The 25369-nt window shown below is 41.7% G+C and overlaps 2 protein-coding genes across 6 annotated transcripts in view; one reads left to right on the top strand and one right to left on the bottom strand.

Annotated features, from left to right (window-relative positions):
* The first annotated feature begins 430 nt into the window (after positions 1-430).
* Positions 431-11664, top strand: SETD9 (SET domain containing 9). 5 transcript variants are annotated; one of them, XM_075589335.1, is made up of 7 exons: positions 434-727; positions 3888-4246; positions 7452-7575; positions 8917-9032; positions 9369-9474; positions 10294-10400; positions 10841-11664. In XM_075589335.1, the coding sequence occupies exons 1-6, from the start codon at positions 624-626 to the stop codon at positions 10379-10381; spliced, it is 897 nt and encodes a 298-aa protein (XP_075445450.1). In that variant the 5' UTR covers positions 434-623; the 3' UTR covers positions 10382-10400; positions 10841-11664. The 5 variants fall into 5 exon arrangements, 2 of the variants coding, with proteins under 2 accessions (XP_075445467.1, XP_075445450.1); XR_012799798.1 differs by having other exon boundaries at positions 437-727; positions 10294-10432; XR_012799802.1 differs by lacking the exon at positions 434-727 and adding an exon at positions 876-1139 and having other exon boundaries at positions 10294-10432.
* Positions 11665-14149: 2485 nt separating this feature from the next.
* The window catches only part of MIER3 (MIER family member 3), a 32312-nt gene continuing 21092 nt past the window's right edge, over positions 14150-25369 (bottom strand). The window contains exon 13 of the mRNA XM_075589423.1: positions 14150-14295. Within this exon, the coding sequence (XP_075445538.1) occupies positions 14165-14295 (131 nt within the window). The 3' untranslated portion in view covers positions 14150-14164. The remainder of the gene's footprint in view (positions 14296-25369) is intronic.

A 25369-nucleotide genomic window follows, 5' to 3' on the forward strand; every position in this document is an offset into this window, starting at 1 on the left:
AAGCGGGGCGCCGAGAAGCGGGGCCTTGCTGTACAGGAAAAGCAGGAACCAGTCCTGAGTCCTTGATTGGACACAAGGCGTAGTTGCACAGCCTCCCCTGTGACTCGCTGAAGCTGCATGGAAAACCCAAGATTACTCCTGGCACCCTGCTCTTACTAGGACTTACTGCCAGGATGAGGGCAGACTGGTAGCCAGTGAAACCAGGCCTGGCTACATGTATTTGTGTTTGTCACCATGTCCCACATTTTTATTTGCTATCCCTGTTAGCTAATTTAAGTTTCTCTTCCTACAGTGCCTCATTCAATAGTCTCTTTACCTCATCCCCCCCTCTGTGCTCCCTCCTCCTATCTCTCCTCCTCTTTCTCTCTCCTCTCTCTGTGCTCCCTCCTCTATCTCTCTTCCCTCCTCCTCATTTGCTCCCTCCCATCTGCTCAATCGCTCTCTCTCTCTGTGCTCCCTCCTCCTATCTCCTTTCTCTCCTCCTCTCTGTGCTCCCTCCTCCTATATCTCCTCCTCCCCCTGTACCCCTCCTCTATCTCTCTTCCCTCCTCCTTCCCTGGATTTCCTTTTATGCCGGCACCTTCCCTTCTGCCTCTCCCCCCCTCCCGCCTCAGTTCCCAGTCATGCCCGCTGCGGGCTCCTTCTTCCGGGCGTTACTCAGCAGCTGGAGATCTTACAAGTACCGCTTCGTGCCCTGGATCGCTCTGAACTTGGCCCGGAACCGCAGGTGAGACCCGAGCAGTGCGTGCTGGGGATAGTGAAGCCGGTGAGCGGCGGCTCCCCGGCGTGGCACGGTGCCCCCCCCCCCCGGCATGGCACAGTGCCCCCCCCCCCGGCATGGCACAGTGCCCCCCCCGCGCGCGCGCGCGCGCACACACACACACACACACACACACACACACACACACACACACACACACACACACACACACACACACACACACACACACACACACACACACACACACACACACACACACACACACACACACACACACACACACACACACACACACACACACACACACACACACACACATACATATATTGGGAAGTGCAAGGTCAGGCAGGATAACCGGCTGCTGCATATCTGTCCCCAGGAGTGCAGCACATACGAAATCAGTAACATATACATGCAGGTGAGTTAACATGTCAAACTGTATAAGCACAGGGGGTCTGCTGCACCCCTACTCTGCAGCACCCTGCACCCGTACTCAGCAGCACCCTGCACCCCTACTTCCAGACTGATGTTGGTCCCGGTGAGTAGGGTGCTAGGTACTCCGTTGCAGGTCTTTGGGAGCAGTGGTGCTGTGGCTGGTTTCAAAAAGTTTTACCCTGAGAAATATTGGGGCAATTTTGGGGGTTTTGTTGAAACATTTGGATAATATTTTTTCGCAAGGGGAGAGCTTTACATATCAACCTCCCTTTTATTTCATAAAAGTGCAGGACGATCAGCAATCTCATTAAAATGGCTCTCCAGTTATGTCAAGTAAGTGTTTAGTCTGCTCCCTCCCCCCCCTGCCACAAAAGCTATTTTGAGCTTATTTCAAAAATTTAAATGTTAAATATTTCTTTGTTTTTTATAGTATCGCAACTGGACTAACATGGCTATATCTACTTAATTCTTTGTTTTCCGGTATCTATTTATGACGGCATTGATGCACATAAGTGGGAAGATGGCAGGTCAGCTTTGCCATTTTTAACGCATTCAGTTCCCCCAAGACTTGCTCTGCACATCATAAGCGCACTCTAGGAGCCCTATGAAATACAGGGCACGTCATGCTAGGAATGTGTGTTTTGTATGGGGAGATAGTGTTCACCGCACTTGGGATCGAAGTGGGAGGGGCTTGGCCGCGAGGACGTGGTGCCGGGGGTGCCTCGGTTCTTCCGGCAATCAAAGGGTAAAAATATATATATTTTAAAAAGTAGCGGTACTCTTGAGTCTTGCTTGCATAACAGTAAAATAGTTTTGTCTGTGCCATTACACTGTTACCCCTGCATAGCTGTGCTATTTCAGAGGAGCCACAAGCTTATGGCTACGGCCGGGGCACGGCAGTGGATATTCAAAGTTGAGTGAAAATAGCCGCACGGCTATTCGCACTCAGTAGGAAATAAAATGGAAAAAAAATAAACATCCCAGCCAGGAATTGAACCCTTTTCCACTCTGTTAATGGCCTGGAGCATTACCACTGAGCTATAAGACTTTCTGATGCCACGCCCCCGCCGACGGTTCAGCCAATGAGGACGAACCAGCCACGGGACGTCATGGCCACGCCCCCGCAAATCTACCGCCACGCCCCCTCCCGTCGCAAACGTTCTCTTTCCCATCAGACCACAGATCGCGGTCTAGCGCTGTGCATGCGCCGCCCCCCCGCCGGGCGCGTGCCACAGTGCTGACTGGGGACTCGGCATAAAGCCGCGCTGATTACAGATGCAGGGGGTATAGAATGTCAATAGGGGAGTTTTCTGTCTTTTTTTTCCTACTGAGTGCGAATAGCCGAGCTGCTATGAACACTGTAATGTCATTAGGCTTCTATGCCTTTATTCACTACAAAAGCATCAAAGTCTTATAGCTCAGTGGTAATGCTCCAGGCCATTAACAGAGTGGACCAGGGTTCGATTCCTGGCTGGGATGTTTATTTTTTTCCCATTTAATTTCTTACTGAGAGCGGCTTTACTAGCAGAGCAGATCAGCAGACTGAGGGACGCGGCCACGACACGCGGCTGGTTCGCCCTCATTGGCTGAACTGCCGCCGTGACGTGGCCAATGCTCGGACGCTGGCTGGGGCCTGCCCCATAGAGGACTGTGCCTTGAGTGCGGCGTGCACGCCATAGCGCGCGCCGCAGCGGCCACTGGGGGCCTAGCCTAAGTTCTGGGGTTGGTGAAGGGGATGAGAGCAGGCAAAATAGATAGGGAAGCTACTTCATCCAAGTAAATATGACGGTATATATTGCAAAGGGGTCTGTGAAATGCTCTGAGCGTGGAACCCCAGCCCATTTCAATTTAAAGAAAATTAGCCCTGATGGGTCAGTCACCCTTCTAAACACAGCAAGAATTGCATGTGCTACATGACAATATTATTATCCGCTTCATAAAACCATGCATTTTATTGTTTAGTACTTGACCGTGCACTCAATCTACCTTGTAGTTATGGATACTTACTCAAATGTATATTAAAATACCATTCTACTTGGAACTATTTTTTTATTTTTTTTAGAGATTTATTTTTTTAGGAATGATGGTAATGCAAAACTGCAGCTACAGATACTGTAATTTCTCAACCTTTCCATAACCTTCAGGGGCTACATATCAAAGAGACAGATGTGACATTGGTGCAATAAGACACCTTAAAAAAAAATAAAAAAAAATGAAAAATATGGTGCTGTTTTTGCAAACTGGAATATACAATAAAATATGTACACGAAAAATCCCCCTTTGTTATATTTCTGTAAAACATTGAATTGCATAAGTTATGAGGGCGGAACATCGTCTTTCCTTTTGCAGGGCAATGTAGCGAATGCACTGGCACAGAACTATACTGAAGAAATTACTGTAGCCTGGACAAAAAAGTGCAACAGGAAGTATATCCGTTCAATGTCTCTTCAGTCCCCGCAGGGGTCACCATGTGGACCTCTGGAGACAAAAACTGATGCACAGTGATGTAAACCAATATACTTTCTTATCATACTTTTTTGTTTGCATGATTACTTCTTTACTATATAGTTGTAGCATTTTGATGCACTAATTCTTTCTTTCAACCTGTGTCCATAAGCTTCACAACCAATATTTATTTATTTATTTTTGTGTCCCAATTGTTCCATAGGATTTTCTTTTTTCTGTGTTTTTTTTTTTTGTAAATTGTGTTAATTCTCCTTGATCTTTGCAGGACAATGAGATATGTATCTGAGGGCTCGAGTGATAAAATGACCTCTGATTCCGATGTGTATACCGCACTGCTCAATCTCTACCGGGCCTACTTCATAAGTGATTTGAGCAGACAAAGTGACCTCCTTCATTTTCTTCCTGAAGCTGCTAAGTCCGTGTATCCACCTGCAAAGACCAGCGTTTGTCAGCGAGCTCAATGCAGCAGTGACCATGAAGTCACTTTGAGTCCAGATAAAATACTACATGCTTCTCTGGGGTTCTGCATTGATCGAGGTCCTAGTTCTCTGAGCTCTGCTGGAATGGGAGTGTTTGTTTCGAGAGGATTTGTGCCTAAAGGAGCGGTAGTGTCTATGTACCCTGGTACTCAAGGAATCTTTATCAAATGCATTATGTGAATATGTCTTGATTTTTGTATTGTATATTTTAGGGGTTAAGCAAAGCACCGTTTCATGTTCAGATTATCTTAACTCTAAATGAGCATGCTAAAGATGGAGGAACTCGTACCACTGTTGGCTCTGAATATGGGATATTGGCGTGAAAAGCTATTAAAGCATCGATCCTATATTGTCACTGTATCAAGGTACAGTATTTACCAGTAAGGGAGCCATATCTTCACACCCCAATAAGTGGGACATATTGATCATAAATCCCATTACAGCTAGGCTCCTTGTTTGATTGCTGTAGTTTTATCTCCATCCCATCTCCCTCCCCACACGTGTAATTACATCACTATCTCAACTGTAATTATTTTAATTGGTTTAGCTTATTTAATTACATTAATAAAAGTTTAAGTCTTATCCGTTATCACAGCCAGGTGTGCTCTGAAGTGGACCTCGCTAATTTGGAGCTAGTTTCTTCACTAGCCTCCAAATATCCTGTATTTGTAAATTTAAGATGCTGCAGAATAAAGTACTAATGAGTATGACTACAAATGTCCAATTTGAAAGCGTCTACTTTGAGAGTGTTATTGGTGCGCTCCTACTTGCTGTAGCTGCTAACCATTAATGCCACAGATCACCAAGTTCTCATACAAAGTCCTCGATTTGTGGGAAGGACCTTCTGATGGTTATTGCTGTGAGTAAGGCTAAGGCCATGCTGCCGCAGACCTCGCTGACGCCTCAGCGCGGGGCGCGATCACATTGCCTTACGGCATAGACCGCACAAGCGACAGCAGGAGGGGGCGCGCGTTGCACGAGGAACTGATTTTCTCGGCGTGCCGGGCAGGTCACATAAGCGGTTTGCCCAATTAGGACGAACCAGGTCCGTGACGCCCCTAGACAGTGCCCCACACGGCGCATCTAGCATAGCTAAAAAATGCACCCGCTTCACACGGGTGACGTCACGCTGGCGCACGTCTCCACTCGGACGAAACCTGTATGGACCCAGCCCAAGAAGGCCAGAGTAGGCAACACGTACTGTACTCGGTATGTGAGACCTGGCAGGGGTGCTCCGAAACCAAGAAATGCTCGACAAGATGAGCATAGTGTTACAGACCGTTTAGCTTCACAGGTGTTGGTCAATGTGACCGTACCTCCGTAACAAATGCATCATATAACTAATATTTAGCTTATTCATAGGGATTTTACCTAATCACAACATCATAATGATGCTTAAGATTGTATCCAGTATCATTTGATGAAAGTAAAGTCAAGTAGCATGTTGTACTTAGTATTGTGCTCTTTATTATGGGCAATGGCACCCTTCCATGTAAGTGACCCTACAGCTGCAGAGAAGCCTGGCTCCAAATGTTTTGAGGTCAAAGGATGTGTTTCAGAAGCTGTAGAATAATACATGACGTGCAGTTGGTGACCTTCAGGTCTCCTCTCTTCCCAGCGGTCTAAAGTTGGGGAGCGAGCACTGAGCCACTGATCCCTTCTGGGGAGAGAGATGACTGTACAAATCTGCAACACGTCTCATTATTTTTACAGCTTGGGGTCTTTACAGAACAGTTTCTTTGACCTAAAAAAATAAATAAATCTGGATCCAGGCTTCTAACTGCAAAAGTACATTAACTTGGAGGTGGGTAGTACTGCCACTGACTGAGGCGTTCAACTCGTACTGAACTACTGATACGCCATTCATGTGACAGGTGATCTCTGCATGCTATTGTCATTAAAAGTAAGAATAGGTAGCCATCGGATAACATTTAAAGTTAAATAGTTTAGTTATGATATTGTGCCGAGCTGTTTTGTCCCAAAATAAAAAAATACCATAGATAGTGCTAAATAATTTAGATTCCTGCCAAACTTATCTCTGATTATGCAGCCCTTCACCTTACTGCAGTTTTTGTTTTCTTATTGGTTATTAATTTCAGTGGAAAAGAATATTGTTGACTTCAAAAAAATAAAGATGTCTTTAATACTAATTAATAGCTAGCATGCGCGTCGCTGTACACAGAACAAGCTTTTCCCACAATCACTAAATTCAATTTTGGAAAATAAAATATTGCATGGACCCGTATACCAGCTCTCCTTGTGTTAAACAAATGGTACACAAGATAATGAAAGTAAAAATAATTCTGCTCACTGTCCACAAGGGGTGCTACTATGTTAAAGGTGCTCAATCCAAAAATTAAATGACTATATATGGGGAAAAAAGTAGCCTTTAATAAGCTTACATCAAAATAGAAAAATCACTAAGAACCAAAAGATAATATTTTAATATCAGCAATTTATCGTCACTTGGCTATTATAATTAGGAAGTTGGGTATTGGTTGACGTCACACAAATCAATGTTAGTAGCCTATCCTTGCATGCATGTTTTGCCTGATATGGAAGACGCCTGATATGGAAGTCCTGATGAAGGTGTATGCTTAAACCAATACGTCAATGAGATGTGAACATATTTTTATTTTTGCGAGACTGGTGTGCCATGCGCTTTATACATGGTTTGTATTTTGAGTGGCTGTTGCAACGCCGGAGCACCCAACACGGCATTCAATGTACATTAGTGTTTCCACACCGAAAAAGCAAATTTAGGGGTTCTTTGGCAACATTAGCATTGAATCCTACAGAACCGGAATAATTCCTGGGTATGTTGAGGTATCATGGGGGAAGGAGGAGTCCGGCTGTATCTAAATGTTGTCTTATGCACAGACCATGCATGCATGTATGTGTGTGTGTGTATATGTATGTGTGTATAGATATAAATATATATATATATATATATATATATATATATATATATATATATATATATATATATATATAATATTTTATTATTATTATTCTTACACAATGTTGTACCATTGTTTTGTTTCCACTTTTCGCTATGCAGTGGAGGAAATACAAAAGACACAGTATAACATTGGTAGTGTGGTATCTTGCGGATGGCGTTACTTTCATGTGGTTGCAGCTTAATATGTTTTGGCCAAAAGATTAAACTAAATGACCCATATATATGAGAAGAAAAAACATAGAAATTAACGTGTGTGTGTGCGCACGTTCGTTTGTTCTATATCTATCTCTGTATACATAAATGTTCTTGTATAGTCTAAACCTATACCTGTCATTAATATATGCTTATTATACACCTGTCAAAATATGCTTTTCTCTTCTTTGAACAGGTACAATCTATCAGAAGTATGAGCCTATCTTTTTTCAATCTATCGGAAATCCGTTTATTTTTAGGTGTCTTGATGGTATTCTTATTGATGGAAATGACAAACGAATCTCAAAATCTGTGTACAGGTAGGAACCCCAGTTGTAAAATGAATTTTATGGTATTAAAATAACTGAGTGGTTATTATCATTTTTCTATCTCTATCAAATCAGTTTACAATTAACTAGAGAGTTATCTGACTAGAAATAAGAAATGTTCCGGTAATATATCACGTGATAGGAGTGTGGATTTCCTCTTGGCGATTTCTGGACGTTTAAAGGGATGAGAGACCTGAGCCTATATCTCCTTATCAGGATTTCCAAATCGGTAAGGAGTACAGAATATAACCCATATCAAAAAATGAAAGAATAAGTGGGTAAGCAAGTAGAAAAGATCCCTTCATTTCATCCCTTTTTCTAAGAAGAAAAAGATGACGTTCTAATAATAATAATGTTAACGCAGCGCTGATGGTGTGCACAGCGCTGTTCATAGAATTACGAGTCCCTGCACCATAGAGCTTACAATCTATTTATTTATAAAGTGACTTGCACAAGGAGCGGACACCGGCGTTTGACTACCAGACTCTCCTGATTCGAACTCCGTGACATTGTTTTTAGAGTCGGTGTCTTTACTCCTTCAGCCCTAGGTTACCCTGTGTTATGCACAGCAAGCTCTTTATGGTTTTAGGATTTAAACCCATTTTACATTAAGAGAAATTGGTGCTGTTGGAGAGTGTTAGGAGGTTTTCTGTCTTTGGAGCATTCTTCTTATCCAAACTGTGCAGTCTTTGCGAGCCCTGTGGCTAGTTTTAATGTTACGTTTGACTTTTTCCACTGAAATCGATCTGTTGTGATTTTAATTTCATACCAAAATGGATTTTAATAAAACCTGAAAAAAAGTTCCTGGATAGCTGTGCGGATTCATTTTTAGAAGCTATCAATAATAAGGGAGACGAGTTCAAGTAATGACAATGTCTGACATTAGCGTGGCATTCAGCGGTAGAATTAAGAATACTACAGTTAATTAAGATTGTAAAATATCTGTGTGTGGTTGTCCTGCCAAAATCATCATCGCGCAGTACAGAGCTTGCATAGCAGTCCCCAACCACAAGCATTGCACTTCATGTATGTGCACAGATAGGCAATTCTATATTTAGTGATCCACCGGCATACATGGTAGCACATCTATTCCATGCCTACCTGAGTCCTTTTGTTCAGGGTGGCACCTGTATAGTTTTCGTGTCCCTTCACATAATGCGTAAACATGTGTGACGTTAAAGATGAACTTCGTTATGTTTATTTATCCATTTATATTTTATTCATTTTTTTTTTTTTTTTTTAAGTAAGATGCTGGAGATAAATCCATTAAACTGGAATAGAAAAAAGATGTCCACAATATGACATGGTAAAAGCAATGTAACTATATTTCAGGTCTTGCAGCAGAAGAGATCAGCTAGGTCCTTTTAAAATGTGTGATAGCACTTGGCTTACTGCATGTCCTTCTAATCCTTTGGCGGTCGGACAATATGTTAATAACTGTTCAAATGGTAAGTCTAAACACGAGTTATTTTGAATGACTTGATATTAATTTTTGACCTATATGCCACTGTACCCCTCGTTATTAGAAAGGTGCAAAAATAAATATGCAGGCAATATTTATACTATGACTTTTGTGATGTCATGGGAATGTCTCAAAACTCCCTGTGATGTCATCGTCCCTCAACAGTCAGAGGGTGTGCGGAACACTGATATAAAAGTAGTGTCATAGAAATTGCTTTTTATATGCATGTATACTTTCTGGCTCTGGGATACCACTAAGGGAGGAAACACACAGCCTTCCACTAACACGTGTACAGAGCGTAACTTGGCGTTTCTTTCCCCAGAATGGGCAGCTAATGTCTGCTATCAGGAATTTGACGTACCAGACCATTTTCCAATTGAACTGCGGCAATACTTTCCAAACGTCAATTACTCCCATGATGCAGAAGGGTTGGTATTTGATGTCCTCACTCTTCTGCTCTTGTAACTTTGACTGGTTCTATGGCAAGGTGGTATCTAGTTTATTTATCAACTTAGTTACACACAGTCTAACGTCTAATCTAAAGTTTGTAGCTGAATCTCAACCCCATGAAGTTTACCTCTGTATTTGGGGACAGGATCTTAATTTTATTGGGGTCTATGTATCATTACAAACCAAGAAAGGAACATTTTACTTAAATAAATTGGCTTATTTGAACATTTTCTGCTTGTGGCTACGGGAAATGTACGAAACTTCATATATTTGCTGCAGACCTTTTATTCTCAAAATCATAGCCGAGACACACACGGCCACACAATTTGGCAAGTACCCGATACACTGACGCTAAGATGCATAATGAAAATGCCTGTTCACTTAAGCTTGACAATGATATTGCCTTCCTGTGTACCCTTTTGGTTATTTAGCGTTGTACAAGAAGAGATGTGTGGCCTAAGCTTAATCCGATTTATTCATCTTCACATTTTTTAAATCTAAGAATGGAGTCACGGAAATTCATAATCTCAAGGGTTAATTACCTTATTCTTGTATAAGAAATGCATTTTTTAATTTTATTTACTTATATGTGCTGTTTGTGTATAACCACTTATTTTGTTACAAATAATATTGCTGATTATCTTTAGAACATGTCTTCTTTAACTTGCAACTACAGAGTATGGTGACCTGAGCACTCTGCTATGTTCTCAATTTACAAATACATGAGCAACTTTTGTGAACCGCTTTTTTTTAATCTCATTTCAACTAAATCTTTTATATCTGTGTTTTTGTTACAGACCATTAAGATGTGTAGTTCTTGTCGCTCTCCGAGACATAGATTATGGAGAGGAACTTTTTTCCAACTATTTTACACTTGTTCAATAGAGAAATCCATCCTGAACAGGTATAAAAGAGACCAAGCTTTTGTAAACGGAGGTGAGGAAATATTCACCCTTTATTGATACTGAGAGCAGTATTCTTGCATATTGTAGTGTACATAGACACGTGTGTGTTGTGAACCCCAATGATAATTACGGCAATTCCATCGTTTTTCCATAATAACCAGCTTGAATCAAAACCAGTCTTTTTGTAAATATCCAATAGGGTTTATATTAACCAATTCCATGTTTCTTAAAACCAAATGATGTATGAATTGGACAAACAATGAGTAATTAAGTCAGGGTATGTGAAAAAGTAAGTGAAACCCTGGATTTATCAGCTAAAATTAAAGGGGATAATTAGAATTAGGTGTTTAAATAGTTAGGTAGATCTTCAGGTGTGCATTTGTGAGGCCCCACCGTATATAAAGATCAGAAACATTGCGTTTTGGTCTTCACCATACAGGTGTGTGGAAACACGTCATGCCACGATCAAAAGAAGTCTCGGAGGACCTCAGAAAAGCAGTTAATGGTGCTCACCATTCTAGAAAGGAGTACAAAACCATTTCAAAGGATTTGTGGCTCCACCAATCCACTGTCCGACATCTACAAATGGAGAAAGTTCAAGACCACAGTCACTCTACCCAGGAGCGTTCATCCTACCAAAATCTATCCAAGAGCAAACCGGCAAATCATCCAGGAAGTCACAAAGAACCCCAGAGTAACATCCAAGGATCTGCAGGCCACTGTCGTCTTGGCTAATGAGTGTTCATGACTCAACTATCAGAAAAAGACTGAACAAGAATGGTGTTCATGGAAGGATAGGCAGGAGGAAACCACTGTCTCCAAAAAGAACATTGCTGCCTGTCTGAAATTCCCCAAAGAGCACATAGATGATCCACAATACTTCTGGATGACCAATGTTCTCCTGACACGAGTCAAAAGTAGAACTTTTTGTCCTCAATGATGTTATGTTTGGCGAAAACCAAACACTGTGTTCAAACAGAAGAACATCATCCCAACCATCAAGCATGGTGGTGGGAGTGTGATGGTTTGGGGCTGCCGTGTTGCCTCAGGACCTGGACAGCTTGCCATCATTGACACCACCATGAATTCTGCATTGTATCAGAAGATTCTAGAGGAGAATGTCAGGCCATCCATCTGTGAGCTGAAGCTGAACCGAAAGGGGGTCATGCAGCAAGACAATGATCCTAAACATACATGCAGATGTACAAAAAAAAAAATGTTTGCAGAAGAAGAAATTACGTTTTTTAGAATGGCCTAGTCAAAGTCTGGACCTAAACCCCATCAAAATGTTGCGACAGGACTTGGACTTGAAGTGAGATGTCCACGCAAGGAAGCACTCAAATGTCACTGAGTTGAAGCAGTTCTGTAAGGAGGAATTGACTAAATTTTCCTCAAAACCGATGTGGGAGACTGACCAGCAGTTACCGGAAACTCTTAGTTGAAGTCATTGCAGTTAAAAGTGGTGCCACCAGGTACTGAATTCACATACTTTTTCACACATGGATAATGAATGTTGAATCATTGGTGGATAAATAAATGTTGAAAAAGTATCATGTTTTTATGTCATTTGTTTAGTTTATCTTTACCTTTTATTAGCACTTGGATTAAGATCTAACATCTTAGGTTTGAAATATATGAAAAGCTTAAGGGGTTCTCAAAGTTTTTCTCACCACTGGGGGGGTAAAATATATATATATATATATATATATATATATATATATATATATATATATATATATATATATATATATATATATATATATATATATATATATATATATATATATATATATATATATATATATATATATATATATATATACACGCTCGATCCTTGTGTAAAATCAGATATAAAAGGTTTTAATTTGCCATGAACAGACGATTGCCAACTCACACTTTGTCAATAAAATATAAGCATATTATGGGACCAGCCCATGCACCAGACCGACGTCCAGATCTCACAGCCGTCCTCCGTCTGCATACGGTTGCTGCCACTGTAAGTAAGCTTTGCAGTTGTCGGTGCTGCCGTTCCAAACTCTCTCCGTCAACCCGGATGGGATTACTGGTATTTGCGGCTGCACTCGAACTTCCACCAATCACGAAGCAGGGGACTCCTGTACTGACGTCTTTGCTCTGGCGTCTGGGCTGCTCGACCACCGTAGTTCCTGTACCACGTGACCCTACGCGTTTCATCCGTCTCAGCGGATTTCATCAGGGGATAAACTCTGATTGAATTGACTGGCTATTTAAAGTATTCTAGTCCAATAAAATATGTAAATCCAAGTCAATTCAAATCAATTAATTACATATAGACCATCTGTGCTAGATGTTTAACAAATAAACAGAACATTTATAAAGACATATATTGAGATATAAATAAGTGATACTCATATAAAAACCAGCTAAAGATATTAAATCACAACTTGGGCATAGTAAAAATAGACATGATAGAAATAGATTATAGATATGATCTTCTTAATATAATCAACACATTGAACACATATATTAAAAAAGTGTAAATTCCAACCCATATTTTTAATTGTTAATTGGAATATTAAAGTTGAGAAAATTATTTCTTTATGACCGTATTAATGTTTACAGAACAATAAATCAGATGAATCCAACAGTATTAATATAATTATATCAGATTATTTATATATATATATATATATATATATATATATATATATATATATATATATATATCAGATTAATTATATATAATTCAAGGTTGATAAATATAACACTCATTGTTTTAATTTTTACATTAACATACTACATGAATAAAGGAAGAGGTGAAACCATAATAGTTAATAATCTATAATGGGAAATCATTATGTCAGACCTAGATCAAATGACAGAAAAGTTTCATTAGAAAAGATATATAAAAATTCTAGAAAAAATTCCCGATAAAAAAATTCCTCTGTGTAAGAGTTAATATATAAACATGTCAGCGGGGGCAAGGGGAGGAACAGGGGAGTGGCGGCCGCACGGGACATGCCCTTCCCTCTGGTCCCCTTCCCCACGGCGCTCCCTTGCTTGCCCGCGTGGGGAGGGAGATGGGCGCGGGGGGTGGGGTGGTGGTGCGCAGTCACGGCTGGCGGGAGGTGGGGAGCCGCCTGTTCAGATCGCCGGACGTTCCACTCTCCCTACCCCCTCCTCCTGTCGTGTGTGTGTGTGTGTGTGTGTGTGACACTGTAGGGTGGGGACCGGAGCTGCGCATGGGGGGGGGAGGAGCGGGGAGAGCGGAGAAACAGACAAGGGGAGTGGAGAGAGCGGGAGCGGGAAATTTTAAGCCAGGCCAACGCCGGGTGCCTGTCCTGTCCAAAGTCCCCCACCCCCCCCTCCTGTCCACTGTCACCCCCCCCCCCCCCTCCTGTCCACTGTCCCTCCCTCCCTCAACCCAGTTATAACACAATGCAAGCATGGCTCCCAATTTTTGTATTTATGAATACTTTACAACACAATTATTGGTATCTTAAATACTTATTGTACAATGCATACAATTGTATATTATTTCTAACGCAATGTGATTCTTTGGACCCCAAGCACAACGTTACAAGTGGGTTGAGGTGTGTGTGTGTGTGTGTGTGTGTGTGTGTGTGTGTGTGTGTGTGTGTGTGTGTGTGTGTGTGTGTGTGTGTGTGTGTGTGTGTGTGTGTGTGTGTGTGTGTGTATATAGATTTTATTGAATTATATGAATCAATAACAGAACATTTTAAATATAGCAGTGAAGTAAAACTGTCATAAGTAAAGCATGAATTCACATAGATATTGAGTATTGTGATTTCTTTGGATCCATCAATAAAAAGCTGATATCTTTAAATGTGCATCTTTTGTAAAGGTTCGGTCTTAATCCTGTGTGCCTCTTCATATATGCACAACTCCTCCAACCTATATTTAGTAGAAAAACACTGTGTTAGAGGGCTATTATCACGAAGATTTGGTTCCTTTTCAGGTCTTCAAAGCTCAGTCAACCATTCACAAATAATTTACATGTCAGTTCTACAGTGGGTTTTAGATCCTGGAATGTATTTTAACATACTTAGGAGCTTATTGTAGATCAGCCGAAGTGGTTGTTTTCGTCTGAGAATCCACATTGACTCCAATGGGTTTTTTTTTTTAAAGCCCAAATGGCCATTTCGGACAATATAGAACAAGGGTGTTTTCTTTATGAAAAAAAACAAAGATTGCCAAACATAAGAGCCTTATTTAATATCGCCTGAAACAGCCGTCTAGGCTGAAAATCTGACTCAGTGGGGATTTTTGTTCAAATTGGCTGCATGTCCACTTACACGCATTGACTTAGGGGGCAATTATTGTTTATCTAAATGCAGATTATCTGGCCCTTTTTATATAACGATACAAATATAAGTGCACGCGGGGGGAAACACAAGGAGAAATATATTTTGAAAATATATATAAATCGGTAATGTCCCTTAAAGTCTCTTCAAAATAAGTATCACCCTCTAATGATACCATAATATCAACATAAATCTCATAAATTAAGACATTCTCCGTTCCCCAGAATAAAAAAAATATGCAAGATATGAGGGCACCAACGTTGGAAAAAGTAGCAAAAAATGAATTGAAGTACAATAGCAATACCTAAATGTTCAAATAACGTAAAAATGTATAGAAAACCATCCCACTAATAAATATATTTAAATCAATGTATAACTTGCACAGGATGACGCACCCACCTACAGGAGACTGGGGTGTCTTGTACAGTGCGCTGGTGTATCGTAGGGTTAACCTGCTACAATCATTTATTTTATTCACACTATTTATGTATTGCTGTGTTTCAATATTTTTTGGGGGCCACTTTTTCAAACCCTGCTTCCTCATTTCTTGTATACGTTTGGTACTGGGAAGGGAGAATCTCTTTATTTATATGTAAGGATGTGCATATATATTAAAGGTTCCGCGCTGTCAATTACATAGGCAGCGCCATATTGTCCCTGTTTGCCAGCGAAGTCACTGCGTACCAGTGGGGCTGCGCATGCGCGAGGGAAGCGCGCGAAGGGTAATCATAAGTAGAGACTTGGAGGGGGTTTGAACTATGAACTCTGAACTGTGAGAAGGTCAGTTGAGGCTGAGGACCAATGAGATGCGAGACTGTGTATGCAGGAACCGGATGCGTGTGGGCGGTGGGTCAGAGCAGCGAGGGAGGTGAAGGAGGAGGTTGGCGGAACCTCGTGTGCGAGAGCGGAGGGTCAGTGACCCGTCTGCTTAGGTAGGGTATGCCCACAGCCCCAGGAGTCTTTCCCCTGCCATCGTAGGGTGCTGTATTTGTAAGGACGCCCATAGTTGTCAGGGACGTTTCCCTTTAGTGAGGTTTATCTGCGGAGCTGCGGAGCTGCGGCCGCCATCTCGGATTTCCCATCTGACGGTGCTGCAGAAGGGAGAGACGGCGCAAGGCTGGATTAACACCAGGACCCCCTGTGGAGTGTCAAGGTCATCGTAGTGACCGGAAGGTATCCTTATCTACCAGTGCACCTACACCGGTCACCAGGCGCTGATCCCGCCTCCCACTAACTAATTGGGTTTTCCTGAGAGAATGCATATGGTACCATACTTTACTGGTTATGAGACATACTCCTAAGGAGAGTGGCAGAGCCACCTATATACAGGACATTATCCCTAATAAGGTGTGGCCGAGCCACGGTGTGTGTGTGTAATGTTATATGTTTATTCTGCAGATCATTTGTTCTTTAAGCATGATATATAAAAGGTTGCTGTTGCATAATGCTGTTGTGATGTTCTTGCTCAGGGTATAATCTCTATCATGGGGATCCTGGGCAAGTGGAGGCGCTGCACCGCGATTAATAAAGGTATGACCCCAGGCTCCCAAATAGCGGAGGCTCAGAGCTCCTGAGGACACAGGTACATGCACCACAGTAGTTCCTTATTGCAGGCGTACACAAAAAGGGCTACATATAGTATCGATGTATCCCCCTTTTTTTTTTATTTTTTATATGTAATGTGATATTTGGTCAATTCTGGTGAAATTGTCAGATTTTAGGCGCGATCATTGTTGCCGAAACACGACTATTTCAGAGGAATTTACGTAAAACAAAATTGCAGAGCACATTTGAAGACATTTACGCATCTCCTTTTTAGGATTACTCGCAATGTGCATCCCCACGCCTGCACATTTATTGGAGGTTGTGATACATTTTATTGGGCTGACAGTTCTATTATCGACAATAGGGGGGTTATTCATTAAACTAAAGCCTATTGAAGTCGGTAGGACGTTCTGAGCGATTAGAACCTCATCAGCATTATTGCAGTTGAATGAATAACCCATTTATGTGCTTAAGAAGAGGCTTGTCACGTCTTAAAGGCTTTTTCAGAGTTGAATTATGTTGGTTCCTTAACTTGTCACTGTGCAATGCTTTGCAGGTTTCTGGAAGTGAATGGGGTTAAAAGATAACAATTTGCAACAAACCGACCCTTCTGCAGGACCAATATTAAAACCTGGCTTGGCTGGGAGTTTGGGAAAAAAAACATACTTTGTTTTATAATGAGCATTTTCATCTGGTTTGGCAAGTAGTACACTCTTAAGGTTGTTTGTCCTTTTTATAAACAATTATGTGCTTTCAAGACTCGGAGATTTTATTAACAGAGCTAGACGCACAAGCCAACCAGCATTTGAAAAGGGATTTAATGGTATCTCAAAGTTAATTCTATGCAGCCCTTTACTATGCAATACCATGTTTAACCCTCCGAAAAAAAAGGGGGCTTGCAAGATATTACTCTGAAATACTGGAGGGATAGTGAATCTTTTCACTGCAGAATCTGAGTCATAAACACCTCTGCAATGCATTACAATTCCTTCCTGTGGCAAGAGTTAGCAATGGGAACGTGCAAAAAATGTTATTAAAGCATACCACCACTACCACTGACATGTATCCACTAGTGGTTTTATAAAAATAAAGCACTAACAATTTCTTTGTTCTTGAATAAATCTATAATGTTAAATTATACATTCACAAAAGTTTGCGTGGTGCTCTGTTCCAATTTTACATTTGTGTCTGGTATAAAATGTGTTGGCATAGTGTTAGAGTGCTTTCTTTTAACAGTTCACACTGAGGTGTTTGAGCAAACCCTGTAACTTGTTCATCTTATCTCTGGAATCTACATGAATCATTTAATGTGAACGAGTGCTGGAGTGAAGCTCGGTGTTGTCTACATTTTGGATTTTTCCTCATGGTTTTACACGGGTTGTTTTCTTTTCTTTCCAGAATGTAATAAACTTGAGGCTTTATAATGAATCTTGCTTTTTCTTTGGGATTTTTTTTGTTTCTCTATCATGTTGCCAAGCGTTTTGTATTTTGTCTTTTATGTAAAAGTGAGTATTGCTGATTAAAATCCCAATGATACTCATACCTCACTGAGCACCCATATGAAGTCTGTCATTTTTAGCTTCCTGCCCCATCACAGGTATTCCCTCAAAGCATACATACAGTATGCTACGTAAAACAGCTTGAATAGCATTGGCCTGGGAGATTGAGAAGCCACATAATCAGTCATAATACACACAGAGATCTATTAACTTTCCGCATAGCTTTCTGCTGAAAGCACCTTTATTAAAGCTACAGCAGCATCAAGGTGTCCTGAAAAAAGCATTACCCTGGAAGAAATGCAGCCCATATCCAAGTGGCCCATTATAAGTGGCATGACTACTGAACAACTGAAGTTTAAAAGGAAGGAACTCTTACCCTAATGGATCTTATCCTTCTCTCCTCAGGTAAAAAACCATCTCTAAATCCTCATTGAAGCCTTTGCTGTGTGTATTATATAGTATATGCAAGTGATCCAATGCTAGGTAAAAACCATATTTGAATGCTGTTTTCTGTCTACCCCTAATCAAATTAAGTGTTGCCACCAAGGCAGGGAACACCCTGTGTAGAAAACCATTTGTTTGAATGTGCCTCAGATGTGCTTATTAAGCAGACAGAACCACACTGTCAGGTGACTTTTTAGGCCTATATAAACCCAGTCAGAACAGCTAGTCTGCATGCAGCCCATATCCAAGTGGCCCATTATAAGTGGCATGACTACTGAACAACTGAAGTTTAAAAGGAAGTGAGGAAGAAGTGGACACCCCATCTGGCCCTGATTCCTGCATTTGAACTACGCTGGAAAGGAGGAATTCATCTATACCAGACTGCATCATTACTGCTGTGATGCTGCCTTTACCATTTATATTTGCTGTGACTTCACTTCTTCTCAAATTATGCACTTCTTTTTTACCAGCCTCAGTATGTCTCTAACTCTATTCATATATCTCCATCTCTCCTTCTTTCATCACTTCTCAGTTCACATGAACTCCTTTCTTACCTGCGCCCTCTGACACCACACCGCTATATCCCCTGCACTAAAAAACACCCCTACAAATCATCCTCACACATCCTTTTTCTATCCATGCTTCTCCTCCTTGCTTCTGGGGATATCTCTCCCAATCCTGGTCCCTGTCTTATTCCTACATGCGCTCGTCCTCGCCTGCCAACTGCAACCTCTACTTCTTCTGGTGTCAACCCTCCAACCTCATACCCATCCCCTGCCACCCTCCCTCCTCTCTCCCTTTCTCCTGTGCTCTTTGGAATGCTCGCTCCCTTTCTAACAAGTTCCTCTCTGTGCATGACTTCTTTCTCTCACTCCCTGCTTCTCTTTGCTATAACTGAGACCTGGCTCACTCAGTCTGACACTGCTCTGGAAGCTGCCCTCTCCTATGGTGGCCTTTCCTTCTCCCACACTCCGCGCACTGATGGCAGGGGTGGAGGCGTGGGGCTCCTGCTCTCCTCTCTCTGTCGTTACCGAACCCTTCCTATTCCTCCCTCTCTTGCTTTTCCCTCCTTTGAGGCTCACACTGTCCAGATTTTCTCTCCTCTCCCTGTTCATGTGGCGGTCATCTATCGCCCACCTACCTCTACTCATCCCCCCTTCTGCCTTTCTCTCTCACTTTGAATCCTGGCTCTCTTTCTTCCTCTCCTCAGACTCCCCTGGTCTTCTCCTTGGGGACTTCAATTGCCACATTGATGACCCCTCTCTCCCTTGGGCTTCCCGCTTTCTTTCTCTAACCTCTTCTTTTGGCCTTCAACAGTGGACTGCAGCCAGCACCCACAAGGATGGCCACTACTTAGACCTGGTTTTCACTAAGAACTTCTCTCTCTCCGATTTCTCCATTTCCCCTTTTCCTCTCTCTGACCATCATCTCATCTCATTCTCTCTATCTCGCTTTTCCCCTTCTCCACCTACATCTACACCCCGGTTCTGCAGAAACCTGCGCTCTATTCACTTACCTGACTTTGAGTCCACTTTACGCTCCTCCCTCTCCTCTCTCAGCTCTGCTACAGACCCCGATAACCTGGTCAGGAACTACAACTCTGTCTTGTCCTCTCTTGATCTACATGCCCCACTTTCTCTCTGCTGCACTCGACCTTCTAACCCTAGACCCTGGCTAAATTCCCACACACGCATGCTGCGTTCCTCCACTCGTTCCTCTGAACGCCTCTGGAGGAAGTCTCACACTCTCGCAGACTTCCTTCACTACAAATTTATGCTATCCTGTTTCAACTCTGCCCTCTCGCAAGCTAAACAAGCGTACTTTTCTGCACTAATCAACATGCACAAGTCTAACCCACGCCGACTGTTCTCTGTCTTTGATACTCTACTCAAACCACCCTCAGCTGCCTCTCCTTCCTCCATCTCCGCTCAGGACTTTGCTGACTATTTTAAGGAAAAGATGGAATCCATACGTCAGAACATCCCCTCTGTTTCTTCTTCCCATCCTACACCTCTTCCTAACTCTCCTCCTGCCTTCCTTGACTCTTTCCACTGTCTCAGAGGAGGATGTGTCGCTGTTGATCGCCTCTTCTCCCTCTATCACTTGCCCTCTTGACCCCATTCCCTCCCATCTCCTAAAACCTCTTGCTCCTACTATAATCCCTACGTTCACACACATTTTTAACTCCTCCCTCTGCTCTGGAACCTTTCCAACCTCCTTCAAACATGCAACAGTCATACCATTACTCAAAAACAGCAAGCTTGACCCTACCTGTCTTTCTAACTATCGACCTGTCTCCCTCCTGCCTTTTGCCTCTAAACTCCTTGAACGTCTTGTATTCTCTCGCTTGCTCCATTTTCTCAACACCTATTCTCTCCTAGACCCTCTACAATATGGCTTCCGCACTGCTCACTCCACGGAAACAGCCCTCACTAAAATAACTGACGACCTCCATGCTGCCAAAGACAGAGGTCATTACACTCTGCTCATATTACTCGACCTCTCTGCAGCATTTGATACTGTGGATGACCCTCTTCTTCACATTCTCCATACTCTTGGTATTCGGAACAAAGCTCTATCCTGGATCTCATCCTACCTCTCCCATCGTACTTTCAGTGTCTCTTCTGCTAACACCTCCTCCTCTATTGATCTCTCTGTGGGGGGGTACCCCAGGGCTCTGTCCTGGGACCTCTTCTCTTTTCTCTGTACACACTCTCTCTAGGTGACCTAATAACATATTTTGGTTTTAAATATCACCTCTATGCTGACGACACACAAATATACTTTTCAACACCCGACCTTACACCTGCTATACAGACCAAAGTTTCTGAATGTCCCTCTGCTATATCATCCTGGATGGCCCTCCGTCGCCTTAAACTCAACATGGCTAAAACAGAGCTCTTCATACTTCCTCCCAAACCTGGCCCTACTACCTCCTTCCACATTACTGTTGGAACTACGATCATTCACCCAGTAGCCCAAGCACGCTGCCTAGGGGTCACACTCGACTCCTCTCTCACATTCAAAACATTTCTAAAACTTGTCACTTTTTCCTTCGCAATATAACAAAGATACGCCCTTTCCTCTGTTGCTCGACTGCTAAAACTCTGACTCAGGCCCTCATTCTCTCCCGTCTTGATTACTGTAACCTCCTGCTGTCCGGCCTTCCTACCTCTCACCTGTCTCCCCTACAATCTATCCTAAATGCTGCTGCCAGAATCACTCTACTCTTTCCTAGATCTGTCTCAGCATCTCCCCTCCTGAAATCCCTCTCCTGGCTTCCAATCAAATCCCGCATCTCACACTCCATTCTTCTCCTCACTTTTAAAGCTTTACACTCTTCTGCCCCTCCTTACATCTCAGCCCTAATTTCTCGCTATGCACCATCCCGACTCTTGCGTTCTGCTCAAGGATGTCTTCTTTCTACCCCCTTTTTTTTATCTAAAGCCCTCTCCCGCCTTAAACCTTTTAAACTGACTGCCCCACACCTCTGGAATGCCCTTCCCCTCAGTACCCGACTAGCACCCTCTCTATCCACCTTTAAGACCCACTTGCTTAAAGAAGCATATGAATAGCACTGTGGATATTCTGAACACATGATACATAAAGCTTGGCCCCCTGCAGACGCACTTACCAGAACTCCCTCTTACTGTCTCTGTACGTTCTCCCTACCTACCAATTAGATTGTAAGCTCCTCGGGGCAGGGACTCCTCTTACTTAATGTTATGTTTATGTCTAAAGCACTTATTCCCATGATCTGTTATTTATATTATCTGTTATTTATTCGATTACCACATGTATTACTACTGTGAAGCGCTATGTACATTAATGGCGCTATATAAATAAAGACATACAATACAATACAATACAAAGAAAGGCTTAAGCAATAGTCATAGATTTGAAAATTTACAATTTGTTAACTGGACTCTTCAGTAAAACGTTTCAGCTTAATATCACCAAAATTCACTGAACTTTTGGGATTAGAAATAAACTTGACACCTCTAAACGTTAGTAGATTTTCCCAAAACCTGAGAATTTCCAAACTGTGCCATGTTCTCAAACATTTAATGAAGGTTTTTCAATCTCCATTTTCCCACTAGATGGCGCAAGCTGTGTGTTTTAGCATGAAGCCTCCTTTCAGAAAGCTGATGAAACTACAAGTGTGAAATGTACAAATACCCTGTTCCCCCCCCCCCCAAGCCATTTACCATCTCAATAGTGTACTTTTTACACTAGCATGTGCTGTATTAATGATCAGCGAATGTCACACGACTCAGCACACTTGTGGTCTCTGTCATGTCTTTCTTATTTCTACGGGTGATTAAGAGGTGGGTTTTTTGTTTTAGGAGTGGGATGGAAGAGGATAATTGCTTCCTTTCCGGTGGGGGTGGGAGGAGGTTGGTGTGCCACTGACATTCACCAAAATGGTTAAAATGATTCAGTCATGTGATTCTCCGCAGAACATGTTTTTCAGGGATTTCCTCCTTTAGTAAATGGTTTTCTAAAAGTGTTCTTGCACCCCTTTTTTGCTTTCCACATGTCACTGTTCTAATAGAAGGGGTTAAATAAAATAATGTCCCATTTGCAGGGATGACATTCTTTAGGCTAGGTAGATTAGAAGTGTTACATTACTGGTGTGGTCCTACCTACACCTACTAAAGTTTCGAAATAGTGAATGCACCAGGTCACAACACGCGCTTCATGATGCAAAATGTTTGTTTCTTACCGATGGGTATCACTTTGCAACTTCAGAGCTGAAACCTATTAGTAAATAGCATAGTAACGAATAACGGAATAGGCAATAAGTACAGCTTGCCATAAGGGCTCATACCTAATTGAGGAGAGAATGCAGCAGCAATTCCGAAGTTGCTATTTTTGAGTCCCTGTAAAAACTTGAAATCCATGACATTAGAAACTGCTGGAGGATTTCTCTCCATTATCCCTGATGGCATATACAGCTGGAGAACCTCAAATGAGGCCGGGCTAGACTTCTGCTACTCATATCTTCTGAGTTTGGCGTTATTCTTGTGCCTCCATTATTCTAACCCAACTAGTGAGTGTTTAAGTGGATCAGCAAATGCTTGGGATTGAACATTAACATAAATAAGTGCCTTTATGGTGATGGATGTGACTTTGACCCCCTATTCAATATGCTGTGAAGCCATCTTACCTGTGCAGGGGAAGTGTTCAGCTCCATTTAATTGAAATAAAACATCCAGCGTGGGGAAGACTGCTTCACTGCATATTGAACAAGGGACAATTTTCATGTGTGCATTACAATGCTTGTAGGCCCTTTTGGAAGAAAAGAGGTACTGCTTATTAAATATACTGCATGCACCCTCCATTACCAAGCTCCCAGGAACCAAATAAGTGAGCCTTGAGGGTTCTGGGCAAAATAAATTCTATGCTAATAGAAGAACTTCGGAATGAGATAAATATGTAGATAGCTCGCTCTAGACTGAGGGTGCTACTTAAGGATAGTATCTTCCTAGAAAGCTGGTTGAATCAAAAGGAGGAGGGAAGAATATCCCTTTGGTTGGTGCACTCCTTTATGGATCCCAGGGTGGGGCATATGTAATTTGTGAATCCTCACTTGAGTAGTGTGTATATATGGCTGTGTATCTCATAGAAACAAACCTATAGGTAATCGTGATCTCAATCATTCCACTATTCAAGCAAGGATTCACAAATTACATAAAGGAGTGCACCGACCAAAGGGATATTCTGCTTCTCTCTACCCTTCAGTATGAGATTTGAAAGATGGGCCAAGGTGGAATCAAAATGTGTTTTCTCAGTCCCCGCAGTAAGACGCTGCACACACGTGGATGACTATTTTGGTAACCAATATGAGTACATCAATTTTAAGATCTATCTTGCATTAAGAATTCAAAGGGTACCAGAGTTTGTATGTTTTATGAATGTCGTAGCATCTCGTCTGCATGTGTGCGATAGCTTCCCATTCTATCACCAGTGCATATCTCCCTGCTGATTGCCTGACTGAATGCTAGCTAGCGCATATCTGCGTGTGATTATCTGAAAGTGTACTGAATCGGTGCGTAATGCCCTAATAATGTTTTTGTAGCATCCTCTTCAGATGACGAGACCAGTCCAGCCCTTGAGGCAGTGGTGAACAGCTCATACGTTCCTTATAGCAGGAGAGAGCAAGGCTCAAGGAGACAGGGTGAGATTAATGAGGACGAGCCCAATTGAACAAAAACCAGAGGGTGACATTTCGTCCTTTGAGAGGTCTAATCTGCCTGGCAGGAAAAAAATGTTACATCAACATCCAGGCCTCCAGGAAGAGTGTGGGAATGAAAGATAAGCGATGTATTTTTCATATGCCTTGGGAAAACATCCAGTTTATTACTTAACCAATATTATTGTGGGAGCTGTACCGCTGGCTTGGAAATGTCCTCCAGTTTCAACGGTTTAACCAAAGCTAATTACAGAAATGTAATACACTCACAGAAGGAGATAAGATTTCCAGACTTTTATTTCTGGATCTGTACACCAGATATTAAAGTACAACAAAAATACAAAATAATGTTAAAAAAAAAAAGTATGTACAAATATTAAAATCAATGAACAGCGACCTTCTCTTGAGCCTTTAAATACCAAAAGTTGTTCTGATTGTCACCAATTTAAATTCTCAGGGATGTAAATTTTCTTTTGAAACTGGGAGAAAAAAAAAAACCACTGGCGCAATAACAGGAATATTCATACATATATTTTAACAAATATACATTAGCAAATTATAATCAGTCTAAATATGTGTCAAATTTTCAGATCTTGGATAAAAAAATTAAAAAAAAGGATTCAAATTGCTTTAGAGTTAGAGGTTCAACAAATGCACACAGTCAACACTTAGCAGGCCCTCTATCACTTAGGATTAAAACGCTCCTGTGTATTCTTTTGGTTTACATTCTGAATGGAACAGTTCACAAGAAACATAAATGACCCAGGATCACTGCCCTGTCAAAGCAAACTGAGGGTTGCCAACTTGGAAGAAGAAGAAAAAAAAATTATAACATTGCACAATTTTACATAATTGTACACACCTTAGTATTTCTTCGGAAATAATTTCTGTACATCCTTCAAATAAATTCAGCAGAGTGAACGAAAAGTAGATGATAAACACATTTTGAAAGCTGAAGCATAAATAAAATTTAAAAAATA

This window comes from Ascaphus truei, chromosome 1 (assembly GCF_040206685.1).
Source record: "Ascaphus truei isolate aAscTru1 chromosome 1, aAscTru1.hap1, whole genome shotgun sequence".
Classification (NCBI taxonomy): Eukaryota; Metazoa; Chordata; class Amphibia; order Anura; family Ascaphidae; genus Ascaphus; species Ascaphus truei.